Source organism: Anarrhichthys ocellatus, unplaced genomic scaffold (assembly GCF_004355925.1).
Source record: "Anarrhichthys ocellatus isolate YVR2014 unplaced genomic scaffold, GSC_Weel_1.0 scaffold3, whole genome shotgun sequence".
Lineage (NCBI taxonomy): Eukaryota > Metazoa > Chordata > Actinopteri > Perciformes > Anarhichadidae > Anarrhichthys > Anarrhichthys ocellatus.
In genome coordinates, this window is record NW_022280033.1 from 7,110,901 (window position 1) to 7,127,403 (window position 16,503).

The 16,503-nt window shown below is 40.3% G+C and overlaps 1 protein-coding gene across 1 annotated transcript; it reads left to right on the plus strand.

Moving 5' to 3' along the window:
* Nucleotides 1-11,930: 11,930 nt before the first annotated feature.
* LOC116398273 (indoleamine 2,3-dioxygenase 2-like) lies at nt 11,931-16,042 on the plus strand. Its single transcript, XM_031874412.1, has 10 exons — nt 11,931-12,053; nt 13,312-13,407; nt 13,535-13,654; nt 14,185-14,303; nt 14,471-14,485; nt 14,622-14,721; nt 14,892-15,009; nt 15,093-15,144; nt 15,369-15,517; nt 15,681-16,042. The coding sequence occupies exons 1-10, from the start codon at nt 11,964-11,966 to the stop codon at nt 16,040-16,042; spliced, it is 1,221 nt and encodes a 406-aa protein (XP_031730272.1). The 5' UTR covers nt 11,931-11,963.
* Nucleotides 16,043-16,503: the final 461 nt, after the last annotated feature.

Here is a 16,503-nt window from a genome sequence, read left to right on the forward strand (position 1 = left end):
CAGTAGTACAGAGTACAGTGATGCTCCACTTTTCCTAATAGTTGTTTTTAGAAAAAGAGTTGCTTTGCAATGTAATGCATTTTTCATGCAGAACAACCTTGAGATCTGAGCCATCTGTTCTTTTCCTTTGCCTGTTATCTTCCTGCAGAATCTTTCATTTGCATCGTAAACATCAACCGTCTCCTGAAAAAACAACAATAATAGTAATTGCTTGTGCCATACATGGAAAGCTGCCTAATATTAACACAAACAAACTGGGAACTTTTAAAATGTGAAATACATTGAATGATTGATGTACAATATTGTTGCTTTGCTGATTGGTGATATAGTATATTCTTATTTTAGGTTCAGGAGTCAGTGCCAAGCCACAGCTCTTCCAAAACCATCTCAATACTAGAAAGTTGTAAGTGAGGGGGGGGGGCTGCACAGCCTCTATATTTTGTGTAAAATAGAAAAAGTGTGCAGAAAGTGCAATATAAGAGCAGAAACAAAAGTGTCTGGAGATACTCTGCTAACCAGCAACATGACAAACAAACGGGACGGCAAACATAACCTCAGTGGCAGAAGTAATTACACTGAAGGTATAAGGGAGGCAGGAGAGCTCCTAATCAGTTTGTCAGCCTTAATAAGACCGTGCTCCCGCTGAGAGGAAGTAATCTACTGGAAACTGATTTGACTGATGAACCTCCAAATAAACCACCACGCCAGTGAATCCGTCATATTATACAACACATTATCCTCGTGTTATTATGGCGATCACCGAGGTTAGAGTACAGAATCTGTCTGTCATAATTCTTTAGTCAGTGATGATTTAACAATTACAATTATTAATGATACTGGCACCAGGTAGTGGTGAAATTAAGTGGGTTGCAATGAGCTCTGTGACTTCTTTGCTAGACCTAAATCCAAAATATATACTACATCTTATATTGAATGTAAAAGCTTAATGTAGATCACTGGGCGATCGCACGGCACTTTAACATCCTTCCTGTGAAGGTCAGTCAAATGACAATGTTAATATAATTTTTCTTCCAAATTCAATGTCATAACCAATTTCTGTCCTGTGTTAATGAGACCGAATTACATCTATATTCACACATCACAGACTGCAGATGATTGAGTCCTGGATTAAAGTGAAGGGCCAGATGACATTGCGATATTCAGAATAGCACCACATAGCTCTGCCATTCTCCCCTTTATCACTTTAAGCATTAAAAACACATAGTGTATCGAGGCTATGATGAGAATCTGCTAATCATGATCACTTAAGCCTCGGGAGGCTTCACAAATTGAAAGATAGCTCAATGTGCAGTGTGACATGATAAACATGCAGTAAAGGGACCATCTGCCCGTATGGTTGGCAATTACATTACAGTTCCAGCTCCATAATGGTGATTGAGTGAGAGAGAGAGAGAGAGAGAGCAGCAGAGAGATACACTGTCCATGACAGGTGAATGTCCCACGTGGTCAATGTGTTTTTACAGGATGCTCGACTGTAGGTAAAGCTTTGCTCTCCATACACAACTTTAAAGTCTTCATTTAAAATACACCTGCTGGTCTTTTTTTCTTTCCTTCACATACATTTCTTACACGACTGCCTGCTGCTGTCCACTTAGAGTGAAATGCTCCGTTTGCAGAAGTACGGAAAGGCCTGTTGTGTGTGCACGCCTTCGGAGGACATGACGATTCCAGTGGATGCAACTCGTTAGAATGAAAGTGTCATGTGGCAAATCTGTTTTGCCCAGGGAACAGTTGCTCCTGTCCTGGCAGTGTTACACATGACGGCCATCTGCAGCCCACATTTTTAGAGAGCAGCAGCCAACATTGTGGCAGATAATCGGTGAGGGAGGAGGGCTGGAACAGGAGATGGGGTCTAAACATACTGAAATCAATTTGGAAGAGCTGGACTGAAACATGTGTGAACACATTTGTGGGAGCACACTATCATTTACATATCACCCATATATCCCAGAGTATATGGAGGAAGAATTTAGATAGATTCACTGACTGCGAAGGTCTCTTGAGTTATTCATGGGCTGAGGGGGGCCATCATTCTTATACATTTCACTGCACCATTTGCTTCCATTTAGCATCACTCATGTGAGGTAATGACAAAAGTCAATACGTTCAAGGAAATGAGAAAGCACTACAGTAGCAGGACTGTTGACTCACACAATCTTTAATGTACATTTGCAGTACAGTGCTGTGCACAATGCTTTTTGCATTTACAGCAATTAAGCATTTGCATTAAGTGTTTATTGCGTGCCGGGTGAGAGAAACAACCCATGAAAAATACATAATTGATTACCATGTTAAAATGGACTCACGACTTGTTCGAGGTGATTTTTCTGGATGCAAGCGGCCACTTTTTGACATTTTTTAAACGCTACACATTTGTTTTTGAGGGAATATTCCTCGGTGAAATTATTCAAACAAACACATCCAGACAAATGCGTACACATGCACAAAAGCTATCGCATTATGAATGACTGACAATCTGTCAACATACTTGTGTACATCTCATTTGTCTGGGAATTATAAACAGGAAGACAGCTGAGGAATCTCAAGACAGCAATCTATCCGTCAGACAATATGCTTCCACCACTTGTATGAGCCAAATGATTATTTACAGCCTGATGTCAGCACAACAGATGAATATATTCATGCAAGTGCTTTGGACTCCATGAGGCACAGAATCAGCATGCAAGTCTTCCATGCATGAATTTGAGGTCATTGACTCACAGATGATACTAAAGAGATGTGGGAAAATTGCTCAATTCTAAGATGCATCGCGATGCGGACGTGAACAACTCTGCATCTATGCAGTGACAGAACATAATCAGGAATTTGGTTTCATTTTAGCTTGGTGTGAGCCTCTACTGCAGTTTGCTGTCATTTGCTGTCTGTCACACTCCTTTCTATCCTCTCTCTGTCCTCTGATCTCTGTGGTTCACTTAGAGCAGAGCTCACACACAGTCTGTGTGCGCGGAGATGAAAGACAGCACTCGGCAGTCCAATAAGTTGTTGCTCTAGTTACCAATATTAGCTGCTCTGTTGTTAAAACGTGCATGCGGGCTGAAATTCAACTGTGGTTGCCTTTGTTCAAGCGGCTGCAGAATGACAGCAAAAGAGGGAGAGAGAGAGGAGATGAGACGCAGAAAATGGCCGCAGATCAGAATCAACCCCCCTGAATTGCCAACAATTCAGCCTACATGGGGCACACCATTTCCTGGGTGAGCTAGAGGTTGCCCCTCAACCATGGTGTTATTAGCCTCGGGAGATGCAGGGACTTAAACCAAGTACGAGTAAGAGAGCTATGACTAAGGCAAAGCTACTAGCCGCTAGGCTAATTCATGCAGTGTAAGATGCCATAGGCGTTCAGTGCGTTGTCTTGCAGCTGCTATGTGAAAATCTCATTTTGGAGATTACAACACACTTGCACTGCAGAGAGATTTGTGTGCTGAGGTGGGTCACACGGGGAATGGTTTTGAAATGGTGCTTTTCTATATTACAGACTGTTGTAGTCGGATTGAAAGCACTTTCTAAGTAAAGAGGTAGTTCATATTTATCTGACTGCTTGTATTAATTGGTGAAAAAGTAGTCATGTGCATTAGAATAGAAAATTAAGGATGTGATACATTGAAATGCGTTGAAAATCGTGCATTCGCATCGTTGACAGGTGAATCATAATCTAATCATGAGGGACTCTCTAGATGATAATCACCACTCACCCGATTACAATGGATTTACATGTATTATTTATAATTCATGCATTTAATTTGATTGCTAATCATAATTTTTTGTAAGAATGTAAGCTGGAAACACGTGCGTGGATTTTTCCGTCTTTATTGGTGTCACAAGTTGTTAGTGTTGATAAATGTTACTTTGGCAACCTAGCAAGCCTGATGTTGAAAAGACTACAGTATCTGGTCCAGTGCATCTCTGGGAGGCTTCATGTCAAAGTTGTCAGAACAGGCTTCCAGGGACCAGTGCTGATCCCAGACAACAGGCTTTCATCATCCAACAGCTCTGGGCTGTTTCCTCGAAAAATACAAACTGGATCAGCTCGCCCATTAAATGATTACAGGTCAGTAAGTTTGACACAGATCATGCGTTGTCTGCAGCAATTATGGGTTTAAGCAATAATAAGCAATTCGTCCTCCGTCTCTAATCTCAATTATTCTTTTCCCTCTTATACCTGGAGATATACAAACAGGACAATTTAATAGTAAAGCAAAACCTGTTCACAAGCTTGGGGATTGTCATTTGTGATGGTGTCACTAAATGTGTAGAGGTATTGCTCTGAGATGTTATCTTTAGCTAGAACCCCCCCAGACCAGATGACTGATGATTCATACCTCCAAAGTTAAGCAAATAACATCAAAACAATCTGGATGTACAGCCTATTCTTTGTCAACAAAGAACGGAAAAACTGGGATTACAACACACAAAGAGGGACAGCGACTTCATTCTCTGCTCAGGTAGACATTACTCCACTAAATCCTTACACAGAAAATAATTGTTTGCTGCTGTATTAATGCTCTGAATATCAAATTTAGATGAAACTAAAGATGACCTTGCATGTTTCCCTCTGATATCTCTTCGTAGGGAAGCTTCTGCTGTGCTTATCTGTTTATGCTGTAGCAGCTATGTACATTTTTGAAAGTCAGCCAAACATCTCTAAAACTGTGATATTTACTTTATCACAGCCAGCAGCCATTAGATAGACTACTGCAGATAAAGAAACTTATTTTTCATATGGTGGATTATAATAAATGCTACACTGTGACTTCTAGACGCATTAATCAATGCTGTTAGCATAACAGGGAGTTTACTCAAGGGCGACTATTAAATCTGCATTTATCAGATGTAACAGAATCTCAAACTGTCCAGATACATTTGTGATATTTAAAGTTCAGGACTTGTACTCAAACAACTTTTAAAGAAATGGAATGCATTTATTGTTTTCCTTTAACCATTAATTACACATTGTTTTGACCCTTTTAGTTTTCTGCATGCAGAGATTTTGGACCCCTGGGCTGTCACACTGTCATTAGCAGTTTACCAAACAATATGGTGGCTGGGTGCATTCTTTATTCCAACAGCAACAAGCCATCTTTATCACAATATAATAGTATAATTACAAAATACAAGTCCACAACATATGGCAAGGTATTATATTTCCCTATGACTACGGCATGCTAGTTTTTCCTGCTGGCGTATCAGTTTATAAAATCTCAACTGAATTTACTTAGATTTACTTAGCACTGACCCAGTTGAAAACATCCCACTTATACACGGTGTCATAGTCAAGTGGTACTAAGAGAAATGTTCCACACTGACAACACAAAGGTCAACATCCAGTGGCTTTATGCAACATAAGCATTCTAGAAAAATAAATGCACAGACACCGCTAATGGCACGACCAAGAGGAGTGTATAAACAAACACACTTAACCTTTTCACCAGCACTTGCCTCACTGCCCCCCACCCCGTGCAATGTAATGCTGATTATATATTTTAAAATGTGCGGTAGTTCCAGACTGCTCGGTCTAAATGGAGCAGTGTGGTCCTCAAGATACAGGAGAGTGTAATAGGAGCGTTCATTCCTAAACCCAGCCTCTCTGCAGCGGTTACTCATTTGTCTTTATTGAAGACTCTAAGATTTGAATGGTCATTTTAGGGTGTGTATGGGATTACTTCCAGATCATATCACTGACCTCATAACCACAAATGAGCCCGAGATCCAAAGTTGGTCCTTGTGGGTTCTGAGGTTTAGGCCAAAAACCAGAGACCAGACTTTTTCAACCAAGGCCCCTTGGCTCTGGAATAATAAAATGTACTGTATCTTTATCGTCTTGTAAATCTTTTTAAAATTAGGTTTGCATTCATTTAAATTATGTAATATTAATTTACAATTATATGCTGCATCTTTTTGTTCTTTCATTGCATTTCAACTTTCACATTTCACGCCGGTTTGTTCACTTTTCTAAGTGTATGCCGCTTTAAAAATGCAATTTAAAAAATTCTATTTTGAAAGTTACAGATGTCCACCAATAAGCTCCAGTATTCTGCATATCACGCTGTCCTAGTCTTTCCTATGGCTTGAGTCTTATATTTTATGTTTTAACAATTATTCCTCGAGAATAAAACTTATATTATATCTATCTATTATTTTAGATATTAGAACATAGAGTATAGTGTACAACAAGCGAAAGACATAACAGCATGCACCAAAACACACAAACAAACTTATACATACACTTTTGAACATATTGATAAATGAGGCCCAACAGGAGATACAGTAACCAAGAGAACTGTGAACCTCGACCTCCCTGGAGCTTATCTGGGGCGCTCTGTTTATCTAGAACCATCAATTATTCACTTGGAGCAAATCTCATTATTCATTTTTGATCGGTATCATAACTGTGCACTCTTCCTCTCCAAATATTGAAACTGCACCACATGTACTCAACTGTTTGACCACACCAAGCAATTCCAACGATCGCTCCGTGGTGACTCCACACGTCTTTGTTACAGAAGCAGCAGTGATGCTGTGACTGACTGGTCGCTCGGAGTAATGCCCTCAGCGGTGGGCTCTGTGACAGTTCAGTTGAAATATGGATACAGTTCAAGGGGGACAGAAAGGGGAAGCAGCGTCTGTCTATAACAGCATCAGCTCTGTGCTAACACAGAAGGGCATCCTGCTCTAGTGCAGAATGGATAGCATACGCCCCTACCAACCCACCGTCTAGCTTAGAAATGACAAAGACAGATGACAAGAACTACAAATGGTTGTGTTCTCTATCCAAAACATTTAGTCTTTGTTTTCTTTCTCTGTTGACACGTCCTGTGTGTTAGAGGCATGACCAGGAGCAGGATGGTATGTGCTTCTCATGTGACATCCTCAGGAGATATGCTAGCTACAGTGAGACTGATATATTGGCATCATTTTTAATATTTCTTTAATTGTTCAACAGACTCACACTTTTCACAACTGAGATAGAAAGATGCTACATGCATAATAACTAGGGCTGTCAATCGATTACAATATTGGCACCCTGGAAACAATATGTATGTGCCATGAACCAAGCCTTTCACAAACAAATAAAGATGAAAGTAAAAATTGACAGAGTTATAAAGTGTTTTTTTAATTTTTTTTTACATTTTAACTACAATGTGTGAACAAAATCCTGATTTGACCCAGTTTAGCCCCAATTAAATGTTCCTCTGCTGGAAAGGCTGAGCTCTAAATCTCAGGTTGTTTAAGATTAGGCTTTCTCAAAATACAAAGATCTTGAAAACTTAGGGAATTAATACAGCAGCTTTGGAGTTTGATGAGTAACCAAAAAAAAAACTTGTGCACGTCCAAAAAGAATCTGCCATGTTCTTGTTAATGAGCCCCAGAGCGATAAGTATGGTACGACACTACCCACTTTCACATAACATGGTTAAAGCCAAAAGGACCAGTGTGTCCTACACAGTGAGTTGGTGTGAAATTGACTTTGTTATTAGTCCAACTGTGGGTAAATAAAAACTGGAATTAAGCAACATTTGAAAAAGTTCCCCCGAGGATATGGCTGTCAGACTTAAGCAGGCTTATGTTTGACACTTGGAATGGTGCCTCATTTGACACATTTCATAGAGAACATTTAGACCTTAACCTTGGTTTCATTGCTCAGCTTGCCTGAAGCCAGGATGAGTGAGCATGGGGAATTATTTAGAATGAATTACAAAGAAGGCAATTTGCACCACATGAGCTGACAAAGCCAAACCTTTTTGTTAATTCAACAGTGGTTCATGTTGATATACATTTTAACGATTAATCGTAAATTTGACATCATTTCAAATAGAAAGAAATATTTGGATTATCTTGTCGAAGAGAGGTTTAGATCTTGACCCCTTTGATGAATATAAATTAAGGCAAAAGTGCTCTTCATTAGCAACAACACAAACTGCATGAATAGTACAGATAGAGGGAAAAAAATATTAATCTTAAAATCCCAATTCTGAATCGATAAAAAAACTCCAATAAATTATTTTTAAAAAGGTTTTTATTTTCCTTCTGGCATTGATGACCCACACAGGCTTCCATATTGCACAGTACAGAAACCGGAGTTGGTTGCGGCAAGCCGTATGGCTACTCGCTAGTCAGTCGACACTAATGTTAGCTCTCGTGTCTAAAATGGTCAATTGAGCAGCAAGATTCAGCCCGTCCCATCTTCACTGAAGGGAAATGTTTGGGCACACTTTGGATATTCTACAATATCCCAGGAAGGATGGAGCTTGATGTGACTCATTCAATATGCAAGGTTTGCAAAGTGAAAGTCAAGCGCTTCAGGATCACTGCAAATACCTGGACTCACATCATACACCATTATCCAGAGTTGAAAGAAGTGGAGGAAGTTCATCGGCCCACAGCAGCTGTACACCACTTTACCAAACGCCCAGTCAATTCTGAAGAGGAAAAAACAAATAGATTGATTGCCTGTTTCATTTCAGAGGACCTGCACTCCAACAGCGTAGTCAAGAAGGAATACTTAAGATTTATGATCTGGAAAATTGAACCGAAGTATATCATACCATCGTTTGTTTTTTTTTTTAAACTGCTAAAGCCCTGACTCAGATTTACCAAGACGGAAATCGGTGAAGCAAAAATAGACCACAGCCGCAATGCTCTCCATTTGGACACCACATGCGTACGAGTTGCAGCAGTTCTGCAACAAAACGGAATGACAGCAGCCTTTGCATAACCTTAGAGAGTATAAACTGTGTGGCAGTGACGTAGTTCATCAGCTGTTGCAGCTCACTTGTCCTCATGTGTGCTAAAGCAAAACCAAAAAAGGTTACTACTATACGGTGGGGAAGCACTAATGTTTAAATATATATTCCTCATGATATTGTAGTTTATTTGTGTAAAAACTGTTTGTGGAAGTTAAGCATGAGTACACCTTACCTTATGGGTTTTGCCCTTGTGTGTTTACATGTTTGCAATGGTTTAACATTTTCAAATATAAAATCTCCACAATCTTATACACACTTTTCTCTGTTTTCATGCCATCATTTGCCACACCGTCTTTCTTAGTGCACAGCTGAGTGGACCCTGAAATTACTATCCCCATGTACTGAATCAATTTTGAATCGAATCTTAATTCGAATCTATAAATTCTACATGTAGATGGTGAGGATGATTCAGACCATCAATCGTATGCATTACTGGGCTTTTCCTCTAAAAATGTAAACAAAACCTGTTAATCTCATTCTTATGCATACTGTAACACAAATAACCCTCAGAGAGCACAGAATGAAAGCATTGCTCCATGTTTTTATCAGTAGATGTGCCAGTTGGACATCATCCTTCTGCCTCTAGACACCGTGGATGTGGGAGAGCAAAGAAAACAAGTTGGGGAGTAGCAGACAGTTAGACAGTGAGAAGAAAAAAAATAATGTGGGACAGAAGGATGAAGGATTTGTGTCTGAAACAGAGTACAAATCTACGAGATGAACCTTAACACTGTTGCTCCCCCTTTCCAACCTTGAAGTATCACACTGCACAGATGCTGTCCTGATTCTTAAAAAGTCCCTTTTAATGATTTATCCACTTCTCCCCTGACAGAGTAAATGTACTGTCCCTTTGTGCCCCCTGTGTCTGATGAATCCGTAAGTGGTCTTGAAATTAATTCGATCACCACAGCTTTCATCCCCCCCCCCACCCTGCTCCTCTCTCCTCTTTCTCTTCACTCTTTGGAGGGTTAAATGGTGTGAGAGACTGCTGGTCGGGGCAGTAAAGCATGCTGATAATTTGGAGGCAGAAACTGAGGGCGTGAATAAAAGGTGGGGGGAGGCGATTGCTCTGCGTTTCTGTGATGCAGCAGTTTGACAAAGCAGCTCAGAAATGGGACTCAACCGCCGACCTGAACAAATCCAAGAGAAATAAACCCTGCACCTCCCGCTGAGAGACGACAAAGCAGCCACCATAAAGCAGTCATATCTAGGAAATCAATTCGCCCATTGGAAAATATGTCAAGCAATCCTTTTTGTATGCAATCTAAGCACTTCCTTAGCACACCAGTTGGCGTGATGACGTTTTGCAGCCTCATTTAGCCACTTATCAGCAACTGCCTTCTTAAGTCATGTCAAAAGCTTAAAAAATTCACACAAGGGGTTTGTCATTTATATTGTTTAACAAAACGTTAAAATCTCTTAAACTTGTGTTAACCACAGACCTTATTTCAGGCATCTAACCAAAAGCCCATTCAAAAAACCCACTGACTTTGAATCAAGGGAACCATAAGTGCAAAAATGCTATTCCATTTCTGGGTTTAAACCAAGGATTATGGAATCATTCCCGAAGCACTCTATGTAAAGCACTGAGAAAATTAACAAACCCAATGTTCATCTACCCAGGAGGTGTTTTTTTTCCTCTTTTAATGTGGTGTGATGTGTATAAGTGCCATCGCAGCGCTCATCGGTACGCGGTGATGAAGACTGTAGAGTGAAGCAGCCCTCTTGACATGTGAGAAGCTCCTCTGCACATCCACGGTGCGTTCTCAGTCCTCTCCAATGGCGGGTTGTCTCTTCCTCCCACAAATCATCAGGTGCAAAAAAAACAAACAAACAAAACCAGCATAAGCAGTGAAAAAATATTCAATTTAAATTTAAACATTACCAGATTTGGTACAAATATCAATCAAAGTACAAAGTACATTCAATCCTTTTAGCTGCTGCATATATAGGACCCTGGCACCATCACTGCCCCCCTGCTGGACTGAAATAGCTATTTCAAATGGGGGGGAAAAGGATACGAACACACCCTTATTATAGAGCATTTAGGGGTTTACGATAAAATACATTTCAACTCATGCATAATGCATAATGGATTATGACATCATTTTAAGTACAGTGTATCTGTAGATATAATCTGATATTTCAGAGATATTAACAGCACTTCCTTTTTGGGTAGTCGTCAAACTTTGGAAAAAAAAATCAGGAATACGATATTTCCCATGGTATCTCTATATGTTGTGTTAAGAAAAAAAAAATACTATTTATAAAATCAGACACACAAACAAACCCTTAAGCAATAAGGTATAAAAAAACACCCTGGTCAAGAGTAACATATTAGCAGGGAAGTCATCTTTTTTGCAAATGATGCAATTATGACACCTTTTGGAAATGTATTTTCTTCTATTCAATGAGGCTTTATTGGCATGAGTTTCAAGAACAATGTTGCCAAAGCATCAAAATATAAAAGTAAACAATGACAGTAATATGATTAGTAAAACACAATTGGTGCTTTTCTGTGCAATGTAAAACATAATTCTGCATGTAGAGCCTCTGTTGGATGTTGGTCACAACGGGTGTTAGCTACGATGACTGTGTTGTAGTTTGGAGTGGAGGAGCAGGAGAAGGACCAAAATGTAGATTCAAAAGCAGGCTGACTGGTGCAGTTAAATGATTTGATAAACAAACCTTTAATGTTTACACATTGAGAGTCCAAGATTCAGGCAGGTAAACAAAACTCTATGCATAACAGAAGACAACAAAGAGAACTGGAACTGTACTGTTATATGTAATGACTGACTGATTGGAGAAGTGAGAACAGGTGAGCAGGTCTGGTGAGTGCAGGGCTAACGAGGAACAGGTGAAACTAATCGGGGCGAGGCAAACATCCCAAACAGTCGCAAAACAGACAAAGGAAGTGATGTGGTGAAATATAAATGAAGATATCCTTTAAATTGCACACTGTACAAAAAAAGGGGAAATTAAGCTCTGCTCTGTGAACTCCTGACACTAAAATACAATAAATCTTTTTGTTCTTTGCTGTTGGGAGTGTACCAAAAAGGGATGTAACAAATGTAGTGAAATCAGGCTCAGAGCCAGTTTAACAATTGATAGCTGTGTGTCACACACACAGAGTGATTACCCTCTCAAACTACTGCAGTAGAGTGTCGGGCAGAGCATATGGAGACTAACAGCAGAGAAACACTGCAGGCAGACTTTGATGCATTTGATATTTCTGAGAAGCTTGGATTTCTCCTTGAAGAGCCACTGGTACATTTCATTGTCATCTTTTCTTTTCTTATACAAAAGACATTTCCTGTCTGTTTAGTATTTTATGTGTCAAAACAGATCTGCAACTTGGTTTTAATATGTCATGACAATAATGATACTGTATATACTGGACACAAAGAGACAGTTTTGTTGAGACAACATTGCTGATTATTATATTTTACCTTTTGCCTTTGTGTAAGTAATTTGGTCAGCAGAACACATAGCACCTCTGGGCTGGAACTGATAATAATACTTGTTTTTGAGTAGGATTATGGAAGATTTTATATCCAGTGAAATCCCGTCTCAGCAAGTTTCTATAGAGCCATTCACATGAATGGGCCTGCTCACTGTCACACAGTTTACGACACTTAAAGCAACAATGAGAGACTTTTATTTTGTGTTAATTTTGGCGGCACCTGTGGACAAACGCGGTAGCATTTCAGATCAAAAAGTCTGCCCTGCTCAGTCCTGATTCTGGATCTCGCGTCACTCCCTTCCCTCCAGCGGGCTCAGCAAAAAGGCCTGGGCCTCCAGCAGCCTGGTGTCGGTGTTGGCTCGCAGCGGGGACCGGCATGCACTGAAGGCAAAGCTCTGCTTCTGGCAGCCAGAAGAGTTGTTGCGTCTGAGTCCTTCCGCAGAGGGTTGGTTTCTCCAGAGTTGGACGTTATGTCACCGATCACAAGCATTAAGAAAATCTAAATAGAAATAGCCACTCTTCTGGCTGATGGTCTTGTTTTCTTATGTCATATACCGTATATCATATATTAGTATTCACTTGAGACTGTTTCATAACCATTTGAGAGTCTGAAATGCCAAATTGTTACACAAACTCTTTTATGTCTATGGAGACATTTCGTAAAAATGAAATAGTACATAAGAAAAAATAAAAAAAAATCCGTCGACAAACTACTAGAATAGATAGATTTGTAAACGCTGTTAAACCTATTTATCAGCATTGACATAAAATGAAGAATTAAACATTGGCATTAAGCACAGCCTTCTCGTCTGTTTCTACAGTGATTTTCCATCTGGGCATCCCTTGTTTTCTGCTTGGTGAATTTCCTCAGTTTTCTACTGCCTCCCTCTTTTAAATTGCTTTCTGTCTCTGATTGATAGCACCAGTCATTCCCTGACATGCAGGTCAGGCACCAGAGCAAACATGAGCTGATGATGTTACTGATTACACTCCACATGAAAATCCCCCATGCAAAAAAACAATCAAAAAAAATCAACATTCTTTTTTGTTATTATTGTCTAGACTGACCTTCCAGACTATTATCGGGAGTGGTTAGACCTGGCAAACCATCTCACACATCTGATAGAGGCACGGAAACTACGGGATCTGATTCACAAGGTGAGAATAAGCAATGCCTTCTCCATGCATGTAAATCTGGACTTAAAGTGTCATTTGTGAACCCTTGATGGTGTTTACTGTTCTTGAGAATGGAAATTTTAAAATCGAAAGTCTGATCACAATCCAGATGCCGGTGTTGAGTCCCCATCTCTTGAGTGACCATCGGGAGCTCAGGCTGGCTCACCTAGCGCTGGGGTTCATCAGCATGGGATATGTATGGCAGGAAGGACAAGATGCACCTGCTCAGGTAAAACACTACAGTGCAATGGGATGAGGGATGGTAAAAAAAAAAAAAAAAAAGGAGGTGCATTTCAGTCGGTGGTGTTCTGGCAATGCAACAATGCAATACTTTGAGCTAAATGCTATCATCACCGTGCTTACAAGCTGATGAGAAGAAGGTAGAATGTTTACTGTGTTCACCGTGTTAGTTTAGCTTGTTAGCATGCTAACATTTGTTAGCAGTGAACACAAAGTGCAGCTGGTGGGGAAGTCATGTGAATCATCATCTGGGATACATCATTTTCTACCAATCTGCTGAGATATTTCACAATATGAGTGAAAGCTTTGACCAAAAAGTGGCATGAGAGGAAAAGTTAGGACAATCATCAAAGTCAGCAGGATCCATCCTCTGGGCACCAACATATCTTGGCAATCCATCTAATAGTTGAGATATTTAAGTCTAGATCAAAGTGTTGGACTGACCAACATCCTCAGCCTTCATACCGAAAATCTCAGAGATGCGTCACTGCTTGATGTCTTATATGTTTGTTTTGAAAGATTCTGCCCAAAGCCCTGGCCTTGCCCTATTGGCTGGTATCTTGTAGGCTTGGCCTTCCACCCATCCTGACTTACGCGGATTCAGTTTTAGCCAACTGGAAATTAAGGGATCCCACAGGGTGAGTAATGCTGTTTCATTGCCTCATTAACGACTTGATTTCATACCCATTGTCCACTAACACTCTTTTAGAATTACAATAAAAGTGTTTATGTCTAATTTTCAGTCACTCACCCAGAAAAATTGCCAGTTATTTATTTCTCCACTAAGGTTCATTTTTCATTTCAGGAATATGGAAATCGGGTAAGTAAAAGGAAAAGAAAAGTCATTAACTCCCACATTGTCTTTAATATTGCAACTGCATTTCTACATGATTTCTTTAGTCTGGTACTCGTGAAGTTCAGCATGAATATTTTTAAAACATCATTCTCATAAATAGGAACATGGACGTGATATTTTCCTTACCTGGTGGGGAGAGTTGCAGGGGATTTTTCATGGTGTCATTGTTGGTTGAGCTGGCTGCCAGTTCAGGCATAATAGTTAGTACTGGCTGCTCTTGCTATTCCTCTTTTTCATGTCAACTCTTTCTGAACTTCAGCCTCCTGCTGTCTGTCCATCTGGCCCCTTCTTTTTTTCTGTCCCATCCTCATGCTATGTGTGTCTTTGTCCCTTGCCACACAGTGATGGATCTTTTTCAACTCTAACCCAGGGGGCTCTGGAGGTGATGCATGCTATGAAAATCTCAGACCTCATCGCCATACAGAAAGGTCTCGTAAAAGTGACTCAGTCTTTAAAGAAGATGAAGGAAACTTTCAAACTCATGCACAGTAAGTTTAAATTAAACCTAGCCCAATCTGAATTCAATCAATTTACAAGGTCATTAAAATAACTGAAGTTGTGGTCTTTCCAGACCATGTGGATCTAACTGCATTTCATGGAACATTGAGGATTTTTTTCTCAGGGTGAGTTTTAGGGCTGTCACAATTATCCTACATACTCAAGTTATTAATGTTTTTAATTATCTAATCTGGTGCAGATGAGACGATGCAATTCCCTTCTGCTTCCTTATACCTTCCTATTGTACTTTTCTCTGTTAGTGCACTCTACATATAAAATGGTACTGTGTCCTTATAATTGCATCTATAAAAAGGAGGTTTATAGTATGTATGCATTTCAACTGTTTTAGATGGCAAGACAACCCCAAGCTTCCAAGGGGGCTGTTGTATGAAAGTGTGAGCAATGAGCCAATTTCGTTGTCAGGCGCAAGTGCAGCCCGGAGTTCAGCCATTCAGTGCTTTGATGCCTTGCTGTGCATCCAGCATGAGGATGAGGCAGGTAATGATGCATTTCCCTCAACCTTTGACCCCGTCCGATGCTTCTCATGAATGAATCACTCTGTTTGTGCAGTCAGTTGATTGCTCTGACAGAAAAGAGAAGGTTGTTATTTTCTTTCTTTCAAATTCTGTTTTCTGTTCTCTTCAATGATTCGGCTTTCTAGGTGCCTTCCTGACAAGCATGAGGGATTACATGCCTCCCGCCCACCGTCAGCAAATAGAAGCTCTGTCTGTCTGTCCATCTCTGCGAGACTTCATCCTGTCCAACTCCAGCTCTGATCTCTGCCAGGCCTACAACTCCTGTGTCTCAGCGCTAGTGGATTTACGGAAGTACCACCTCAATACCGTGACCAAGTACATCATCGTGGCTGGTAATCGCGCCTGCGCCATGGGCTGCCCGCTGAGAGGCGTGGGCACTGAGCTGAACGCCACAGGGACCAGCGGATCCAGCTTCATGGTCTTCCTAAAGAGTGTTCGTAACACCACTCAAAAAGCACTGATCTTCAAGGGGCCGGCTGTAATTTAAATATTATACCATGCACTATAGCCGACAATTCTTTATGCACTACGCTCTTGAGGTTGAATTTATATATGGTTTTCAAAAAAACAAGTATCAGCAAATATCACCTCCATTATTCTAATGAGACAATTGTATCTGTCATTATGACAATTCAAGTCTTAGTAAATTTAGTCAGCTGTGCAACTCACTGAATTACAGTGCTTGGTAAATGTTTAGGGTGCTCTGTGGTAACCATGACATATTAGATAAATCCAAAGAGAGGTGCAGTTTGATACCGGATGAAAATGTTATTTCTGCTGACCTCCAGTAGTTTTAACTTCTCGTTTTGCTACAGTGACATGAATTGTACTCACGGGTGTGGTCAGTGCACTGTGACATCACTGTTGGGTGTGGTCAGACAGACTCAAACGTTTGAACCAGAGGGGGCAGTGAAACACTGCTTCTGAGATTGGGATTACATTAGTGGA